This window comes from Micromesistius poutassou (assembly GCF_964030765.1).
Source record: "Micromesistius poutassou genome assembly, contig: SCAFFOLD_6406, whole genome shotgun sequence".
In the NCBI taxonomy this organism is placed as follows: Eukaryota; Metazoa; Chordata; class Actinopteri; order Gadiformes; family Gadidae; genus Micromesistius; species Micromesistius poutassou.
This window is the reverse complement of record NW_028179774.1, coordinates 1-10,196: the sequence shown is the minus strand read 5'-3', so window position 1 is coordinate 10,196 and position 10,196 is coordinate 1. Positions and strand designations below refer to the sequence as shown.

The following is a 10,196-nucleotide window of genomic DNA, read 5'->3' as shown; positions in this document are numbered from 1 at the left end:
GGGAGAGAAAGAAAGAAGATAGAAGAAGATAGATAGATAGAAGAAGAAGAAAGGTGAAAGAGTTGGAGGAACGTTGGATAGGGAGGTAAAGACGAGGGAGAAGACGGTGAAGGGACACGTCTGCACTCATGCACTCAGGGAATCATTCAACTACTCTCTTTCAAAATGGTATCAGACTGATTTAATGGTGGTCCTTTGGACGTGACGCAGGGCTGTTTCTGCATCTGAACCACGCTCACTCTTTATGCAAGCAGAGGTGAATTTGAACAGCTCTGTGTATTCGAGGTCAGGGTGTTTACCAGACTCGGTGAGATCACACACACACACACACATACACACACTGTACGGTTACCGAAATACTCGTAAACCAAACAACAACTGTATTAATAGATCCCATTATACAACACACACAACCAGACGTAAGGCCTAGATAGCAACACACACACACACACACACACACACACACACACACACACACACACACAGTAAGCAACCTTGAACACATGAATAAACAAGACAATATATCAGCAGGGAGAGGAAGAGATGCAGATAAACAGAGAGAGAGAGAGAGCGAGAGAGAGCGAAAAGAGGGAGGGACAATGGAATACATGAACGAACTGAACCGAAATAGCTCCAAACTCAGCAAAAAACGAAAACGGCTACCTTGAAGGAATGAGAGAAAGAACCAAAGAGAGGATGAAAGCAAGGATGAAAGCAAAGTAGAAAAGATGAAAGAACAAAATAAAGAAAAGAAGCAAAAGGGTTTACGAGTCAGAAATATATGTATAAATGAGAGGAGGAAATGGCAACGGCAGAGCTCTCATTAATATGAAGCATTATGAAACAAAGTATGCCTTCTGAATGCGCATTGTTCATGTTCTCAGCCCGTTTCATCTCCACAACATTACACTAATTGTTCCACATTAGGAAACCTGTTCCCTGCTTAACTTAACTCTGCTCTCCTTTGATGCCTCCCAGTAGGTAATATATGTTTTATAGAATATGTGATGCACTTAGAAATTCCCCTTTCTACATCTACATGCTCCATTTCATCTCAATGGTAATGGAGCCGGTTCACGGTATAATTAACAGGGTATGGCCGCTACAGGGGTGGAGAGGGACATCTATAGCCTTGTTCTTCAACCCGTTGTCGGCGTACCACTGGTGGCACACGAGGGTACTCCAGAGGGTTTGTGGGATTTTATTCTGGAATTAGACCAATACACCATAATAGGAAAAAAATAAATAAAGGTTATTAGCTAATTGAATATAAATATATTATAACATATTCTTATTGTTCAGCAGAAATGAGACTGTAATGTCTAATTATTATTTTAAAAAAAATAGGGTGGCTTTGTGCATCATATGTGTCCCACTTTAATTTTTCCCATTGAGGTTTGTGTTAGTTTGTGTATAAACTGGAAGCATAGGCAGCTTGCATAACAGACGCTGGCACTCTTACACCGGCCACTGCATGGCCTCTACCTCTTTTTTAGCGTTTGTATATTAGGTGGACCGCAAAAGGTCTTAATGACAATTGAGTGGTATACCTCAAAAGCCAAAGGTTGGGAACCACTGATCTATAGAATAGATCCAGTGTTTCCTCGATATGCATTGTCAGCGCCATTGCAAAAAAAAGAATTGCAAAAAAAAATAATGATAAAAAATTTCCATCTATTTTTTCTAAAGCGTGTGATAAATATCAAAGAAATAGCTGAAAATGAACATAAAAGATGAACTTAGTTTCTTCCAAGTTCAAGGCACATTTTCACAATGATCTGGTCTCTCTCAGCAGATACCTTGACTCTGTTGGTTGTTATGTCATATTTGGAAGCTCAATCTGTAAATTTTTCCCAAAAACATCTCACCAGAAGTAACCATTTAAAGGGTTACTTTTCAAAATTTTCCATAGCGTTGCTAGGTTACCAACTTACAGCACCACTGCTACAAAAAAATTGTGCGTGCACCGCCCAGGTACAACAAAACCCTTTCCCCCCGCTGCTGAAAAAAATCCTAGAGGAAACACTGAGACCTATAGACCTAGCTGCCCACATCCAGTGTGACCTAGAGTCTCCCAGGTCATCTCCTTCTCTAACCCCTTTTACTGGTAGGTCTGGTGGTGCTGAAACCCCATTCCATCGAGGGGTTTAACTATTGCGTGTGTATGCGTTAATGGGATTAAATTCTGGCCAATAGCAGCCAGCTAAATCAAACGGAGGGATGGCTGTTTCAACAGCATTACTCAATCAATGGTTTGGGACATTTTACCGTAAATAACATAACAAAAAACATCTGAAATAACCAAATGCTGCATGATTGCTATTAATGCGCTCACCATCAGACGAGTAGAGGCTGTTGTTGATCATGTGCGAGTGGGCGGTGCCATTGGTCTGGTTGGCCAATCCAGGCAGTCCGTGGGAGCTGTCAAACGAGCGGTTGGATGACATGCCGTACTGATCCTGACAGAGAAGAAACAAAAACAACACTGCTCTTAAAGAAAATGATGACGGCTACGTCGGTATAGAGACTGGGATTGTGAAGGCCATGGTTTTGCTCATCAACTGCTTCAATCCTTCCCTTGAGCTCAACCATCCATTAAAACATCCATTGATCCTTCCACCCACCCACCTCCACCAATCTATCTATCCATCCTATCATTTACAGATTCTTTAGTTCTGACAGATTCAGACAGGCGGACAGACAGACAGACGGACAGACAGACAGACGGACAGACAGAGACATAGGGGGTGGAGGGATTTGGGTACGTCAAATCTTGTTTCCTCTCGTCTCTACGGACTAAGTCTACTATTCTCCCTCCCTCCCCTCCCCCCCCCAGCCAAACCCTGTGTGACCAGAGCCTGTCCCTGTTTCCCTCTCTCTCCATTCATACACGCTGCTGTCAGACAGGCCGCCCGGGCACAGAGAGACAGGGAGACAGAGCGAGAGGGAGAGGGGGTGAGAGAGCGAGAGAGAGAGAGAGGAGACAGACAGAGGGAGATTTAAAGGACAAAGGGTGATGGAGGACTGAGGTGAAGGATTCACGGGGGACTTGAGATTCTCACGACCCGCGAGGTTGTCACTGTCGTCAACTCAAACACACCCACACACACACACACCCACACATACCCTATGTGGGTTTAGTCTATGGTGCACGCGAGGGTGTGTGTGAGTGGGTGAGTGATTTATCCGAGAGCTTATTTCCTGACTAAAACAGGCTTCTGAGCAGACAAGCGCGACAAAGACCAGCGTTGAGGAGTAACCTCTGGACTGCCGTGGAGCAGGACCAGGAGTTGGGAGGAGGAGAAGACTGCAGGAGTAAGGAGTAGAGACCAGAGGAGGGTTGTGTGTGTGCGTGCGTGCGTGCGTGCGTGCGTGCATGCGTGCGCGTGTCCGTTTGTGCGTGCATGCCGGCGAGAGATGGGACGGAGGCTTACAGGCCCAATAAAAAGATGGAGGAAAGGAGGAGAACGGAGGAGAAAGGAGCACTAACGCAAGAGCGACGGGAGCGAAGACAAAAGCGGGGCATTTCCCGCCCTTAAGAGCACCCAGTCGGCCAGCCAATAGAAGGCTTTTAGGGCGACCTGGTCTCTTATCCTTCCTGCCTTTCATCCCCTCCTCACCGAGCATCAGGAGGAGAGATGAAGGAGGGGGGGGGGGGGGGGGGGGGGGGGCTTTGAAGCCGGCTAACAGCGTCATCGCTGCCCTGGATGGGGGTGGTGCTCTAGCCTGCCCAGCCTCCTCATGCCCCCCCCCCCCCCCCCCCGCTCCACCTGCCACCAGTAGGGCAGACACTAGGTCTGCCCTAATGTGCCCTGTCTGGTGGGAGGTGTGTTCCTGTAGCAGATCCACACACACACACACACACACACACACCTACAGATCAACCCTCCATTACAGTCTGGCGCATAGGGCTCCGACTCAGATGCCCAAACCCCTCCCCTCTCTCTCTCTGTCCCTCCCTCCATCCCTTCCTCTCCATTTACATCTCCGCATGCCTCTCTAACTCCCCGACACTCTTTGTCTGACGCCCCCGTCGCTGAGCCTCTCTCTCTTTCTCTCTCTCTCTCTCAATGTATTTGCAGGTGTGCCCGTGTGGCATTAAGTGCACATCTCCATTCCAACTGGAGTAGGAGTCCACTCCAGCTCCACTAACAGGAGATGAGAGAGAACCGTGTTCACACCTGAGCCATTCAAATGAAAAGGTGTGTGTGTGTGTGTGTGTGTGTGTTCGTGCATTAACCTGAGCGCCAGTATATGTGTGTGTGTGTGTGTGTGGAGTGCATGCAAGGCTTTGTAGAAATGCTGAAAAAAAGCACAGTCTGGGCCCAATTGTGAGCAAGATTGTGTATCACTCTGCCTTTCAAAGAGACAGCTACCAGCTCAGTCAAGGACACACACACACACACACACACACACACACACACACAAATGGCTGAAATGTGAATGTTTTTTCTGTGCAGTCAGAGAGAGCAGACATAGAAAATGTCTTAACAGTGGGTTTAGGTTAGACTTATGATTTAGGTAAGGTTATGATTTCATTATGTACATGACATCAAGAAGAAGTTAGGATATGATGTCATCAAGTACAGAATGTTAGGTTATTTTGTATTGTAAAGTAGGTTAGGCTATGAAGTCATCAAATACATTAGGTTATGATTTCATGATGAACAGTAGCTTCGATTATGATGTCCTCATATATAGCAGGTGATGTTATGATGTCACAAACAGTAGGTTAGATTGTGATATCATGATGGACAGTAGGTTATGTTATGATGTCATGAACAGTAGGTTAGTTTATGATGTCATTAAGTACCATAGGTTAAGTTATTATGATATGAATGTGTTGGTTAGGTTATGATGTTGTGTACAGTAGGTCAGCTTATGGGAACAGAAGGTTAAGTTATGATGTGATAATAAACAGTAGGTTAGGTTACCATGAGTTGTGAATGTGCCGGTTAGGTTCTGATATTATGCAGGGAAGGTTAGGCTATGATGTTATTATGTACCATAGGTTAGGTGACGATGTTATGGATGAACCAGTAAGGTAACGATGTCAATATGTACAGTAGGTCACATCATGAGTTCAGGAACAGAAGGTTAACTTATGATGTGATGATGGGACGTAGGTTAGGTTATGATGTCATGCACATTAGGTTTGGTTATGACGTAAATATGTACAGTAGGTTAGGTTATGATGTCACGAACATTAGGCTAGGTTATGATGTCATTATGAAGAGCAGGTTGGGTTAAGATGTTATGAATGTGTCAAAAGCAAGGGCCATGGCTCGGTGCGGTAACAAGCTCCAGTGTGACTCAGATGTCTAGATATCTATTTCTAACTACTGAGTGCAAATAATTGAATCTGTGTGTGTGTTAGTCCAAGCTCTACTCGGTAACAGATGGCAATTTATATTTATTTATCTATTTATTGTTTTAATTTCATCCATCTGTGTCAGACTACCCCTCAAGTGGTCTAGTGTTGCTCCAATGTGCCAGTTTTCTCCACACAAACACATTTCCTAAATTCGAGCGATTTGCATGCGTCGTGTGTGCGTGTGTGCGTGCGTGCACGCGCGTGTGTGTGCGTGCGTGCGTGCGTGCGCGTACCTGTACTCTCAGCACCACCAGTTGTATTGTCCCTCTCAGGTTGCCCTCCTGGGACATGGAGCGCCGCAGCGTCTCCATGGCAACGTGGTTGGATCGCCCCAGCAGCGACTCCCCGTTCACCCCCACCAGCTGGTCGTTGACACGCAGGCGCCCGTCCTGACGCGCGCAGACGCAAAAAAACACACACACTTGGTACGACTCTACTACAGTGTACTACTCTAGCGCTGGTGGAATAGGTTCAAACGTCCACGAATCATGGGCGTGGGTGTGTGTGTGTGTGTGTGTGTGTGTGTGTGTGTGTGTAGTTTTGTGTGTGTGTCTGTATAGTTGTGTGAGTGTGTGAGTGTGAGTGTGAGTGTGAGAGTGAGTGTGAGAGTGAGTGAGTGAGTGAGAGAGAGAGAGAGTGTGTGTCTGTGTAGTTTTGTGTGTGTAGTTGTGTGTGTGTGTGTGTGTGTGTGTGTGTGTGTGTGTGTGTGTGTGTGTGTGTGTGTTAAAGGGAGTGAAGGGGTCAGGTCTGTTTCCTGGGAGGTCAAAGGTGAGCAGAATGCAATGGATAATGTCCTGATTGTATCTATGAGTATCACCTGTATAATTACTTGTCATTCGTATTAGTACTAATTCACTTGATCGTGGATAATATTACTAGTCGGATAGTACTAAGGGTATTATTGCGGCCGTTCTGTGGATGATACTAGTAGTATTAATACTAGTTGAATTACTAGCATTACTACTATCAGAATTACCGGTCACCTTGTAGTCGATTATATTATATATATCTTAACTCTGAGTACTGCTAGTCACCGTGTAGTGGATTATATTGTACACATGATAGATTACTACTAGGAGTATTATCCTTGTAGTGGATGATAACATACATGATATAGTATAACTAGGAGTATACTATGAGTACTACTAGTCACTTTTAAGTGGATGGTAATATACATATAATACATCATGGAGTACACTATAAGTAGTCACCTTGTATTGGATGATACATGTACTATAGTATAACCAGGAGTACACCATGAGTAGTCACCTTGTATTGGATGATACTATACATGTACTATAGTATAACCAGGAGTACACCATGAGTAGTCACCTTGTATTGGATGATACTATACATGTACTATAGTATAACCAGGAGTACACCATGAGTAGTCACCTTGTATTGGACGATACTATACATGTACTATAGTATAACCAGGAGTACACCATGAGTAGTCACCTTGTATTGGATGATACTATACATGTACTATAGTATAACCAGGAGTACACCAGTACTATAGTACACTATGAGTAGTCACCTTGTAGGCGGCCCCTCCGTGTATGATGGACTTGATGAATATGCCCAGGTCGGCCCCTGTGTGCCGGGACTTGTTGCCCTTCAGGCTGACCCCCAGGCCCGCCGAGCCGCTGTCGTTCAGGGCCACCTCCAGCATCAGCTCCTCCTTGCCGTCCTCTGGGAGCTGGGAGGGGCCCCTCACCGGCTCCTCCTTCTGGGGGGGGGAAGAGAGCGGAGGGAGACATGTAATCTAATTTTATAGGATTTTTAGACGATTAATATATATATATATATACAATATTAGAAATGTACAAAGAAAATGTATATATATATATTTTTTTTTTTTGTACATTTCTAATATTGTTACAAATTATTATTGGTATATATATTACCATTTATTAAAGTATTATTATCTCATGTTTTATCGTCTTCTACTCCTTACTTCTATTTATGAGAGAGAAAGAGAGAGCGAGAGGGAGGGGGGTGGACAGAGGTGGAGGGCGAGAAAGAAGGGGGGAAGGGGAGAGGAGGAGAGAAAAAGTGAAAGAGAAGAGAAAGGGAAAGAGGGTTTGAAAGAGAGAGAGCCTGTAAGACGATGAGTCACAAGAGGGGGAGGGGGAAATAGAGGTTGTGGGAGCATAGGGGAAGCGGAGAGGAAGGCGGAGCAGAGATGGGGATGGAGAAAGAGAGAGAGAGAGAGAGAGAGAGAGAGGGGTGGGAGAGAGAGAGGGGTGGGAGTGGGTGGGAGAGAGGGATAAGGAGCAAGCGAGGGAGGAGACAGGGTGAGATAGAGCGGGGGAGAGAGCGAGCGAAGGGGGGAGGGTACCCACAGTTCAGTTCATTTGTTCCTCCAGCAGAGTGGAAACGGGCCTCTCTGAAAGCTCTCGTCCGCTTGACATTAAGCGTCTCAACCTTTTAATCCCGAGTTAAATCTCACCTGAATCCTCCACTTGGGCCCAGTTCCTATGACATTAAACAATGGGCTCTCTCAAAGCGCCTCTCTTCCCCAGCCACGGCCAAAGTTTAACCTCTAGTCAACACATACTTACATTTCAACCAAAGAGAAGCCCTGATGTGTCTTTAGAAACGCATTTGAAAGAAGGACAGGAGGAAATGGGAGTGAGAGATGGTGGAGGATAAACATTGGAATTGAACAAATGGAGTTATAAAGCATGCAAAGACGAGGACACTGATGAAGGTGGCATGCTGGATGGTAAGAACATAGATGGAGGTGTGTGTGTGTGTGTGTGTGTGTGTCCTTGCAAGGAAGAGGGTGACCAGCCTACCACCTTGGTTGTCAGGACAACAGAAAACATCGTCGACAACCCCAGACACACGCAGAGATGGAACCGTGTGAGAGGTGTTGAAATGGTCCCTACGAATTAACTGTGTGTGTGTGTGTGTGTGTGTGTGTGTGTGTGTGTGTGCAGAGGAAGCATACCAAGCAAGTAGTGTAGTACCTGTAGTAAAGGATGAGCATAAATATAGAAAGGTAGAATTTTTGAGCTAGCGCATGAGTGAGCGCGAAGTGCGAGAGCGACTTTTGTGTCTGTTCCGTCAGTATGTTATTGTTAAGAGATTTAGGTCCATGTATAGCAGAAATGTGTGGCTCAGTATAGCCATGTAGACAAAAATGTCTATATGTCTGTGTGTGTGTGTGTGTGTGTGTGTGTGTGTGTGTGTGTGTGTGTGTGTGTGTGTGTGTGTGTGTGTGTGTGTGCATGATCCCTAATTTCGCATCTGGGATTAATAAAGTATTTCTTATCGTGTGTGTGTGTGTCTATGAGTGTGCGTGTGTGCATGTGTATGTGTCTTTGAGTGTGTGTTTGTGTGCGTATGTGTCTTTGATCAGGTGCGTGTGTGTGTCGTATGTCGCTGTCAGTGTTTGTGTGTGTGTGTGTGTGTGTTTGTAATTGTGCCTCTGTGTGTTTGTTTTTGTGTGTGTCTGCGAGTCTGTATGTGTGTGTGTGCGTGTGTGCGTGTGTAAGTGTGTGTGTGTGCATGTGTCAGCAGTGCGGGGTTTATCCTGTGTCGGTGGCGGGAATGGAAGGTTTAAACACCGCTAAGCCGTCTCAAAGTCCACTACTCGGCAGAAAAGTACAGCTCTGCGACCTTGGAGAACACACCCACATACACACACAAACGCACACACACACACACACACACACAGTTCCACCACTGCACCACTGTCTGTCAACACAACAACGATAGACGTAGGAGTAAGAGATGGAGGAGGAAAGAGGGGAGAGAAGAAAACAAGAAAACAAGAAGAGATCACAAATCATGTTCAAATATGTTAGATGTTCGAACACGTTCAAGTCCTTTTGGTTCCCTGATTATGTTATCTTTATTCCTATGGATTTGCATCACCAGAAATAGAAAGAGATGGAGAGAGCGAGATAAAGCGGGGTGAAGATGAAGCAAGAAAGAGAGAAAGAGAGATGGATAGATGAAGAGAGATATGAGAGGGATGCACTCATAGAAAGTGAGATGAGAGATTGTGAAAGGTAGACAGATAGAGAGATGGAGTGAAAGAGAGAGAAGAAAGAGAGATGTGATAGAGTGATGGAGTGACTGAGTGCAAAAGAGAGACGGCGAAAGAGAGATGCTGTGATAGAGAGATGGAGCGACTAAGTGCAAAAGAGAGACAGAGAAAGAGAGAGATGCCACGATAGAGAGATGGAGCGACTGAGTGAAAGCGAGAGAAGATTACCGTAAGAGAAGGATGCTGTGATAGAGAGGTGAGAGATGGAGAGGTAGAGACAGCTGGAGATGGGAGTGAGTCAGACAGAGAGTGAAAGTGCTGCACCACAGTGGTCTTTAGTGTATTGTAATGGCCAGGGGACGTGACGCTGTGTCTCTTCAGAGTTGGTGTCTGGGGAATCTTAAAGACACGATTCTTGGGAATACGGACATGACCTCTGTGTAGCAGGCCCCTGTCTGGGGGCTGCAGATGACTAAGAGGTAAGCTTTATGGACTGGTACATGGTGGATGGTGGATTAATTGGTCCTAGGATGGCAGTAGTCACTCTTTTAGACGTGGTACCTTTGGGGACAGCGAGAACACAGCACCTATGGCTGCAGTCTTTGAGGACAGGGGCGCAACATATTTTTGGCGATAGGAAAATAGGAAAAGACAAATAAAAAATGTTTCTCCAAGTATTCATCTACGTATATCGTTTCTTCATACAGTACTCCCCTATTAGGTCTTGGAACATAGGAAACAATGTGTACTGGGGCCATTCAGTCCCTGGTTTGTGGGTCGGGAGTCGCAACTCTGCAGTTTGAAAAGCTGACAATATAGAGT

The 10,196-nt window shown here is 45.4% G+C and overlaps 1 protein-coding gene across 1 annotated transcript; it reads right to left on the bottom strand.

Moving 5' to 3' along the window:
- Positions 1 to 2,335: 2,335 nt before the first annotated feature.
- Positions 2,336 to 7,103, bottom strand: LOC311372532 (partitioning defective 3 homolog B-like; the record flags this gene model as incomplete). Its single annotated transcript, XM_084489529.1, has 3 exons — positions 2,336 to 2,459; positions 5,608 to 5,763; positions 6,912 to 7,103. Coding segments are annotated over 3 exons (472 nt in total), but the record flags the coding sequence as incomplete, so codon positions are not given.
- Between the last annotated feature and the right edge of the window lie 3,093 nt (positions 7,104 to 10,196).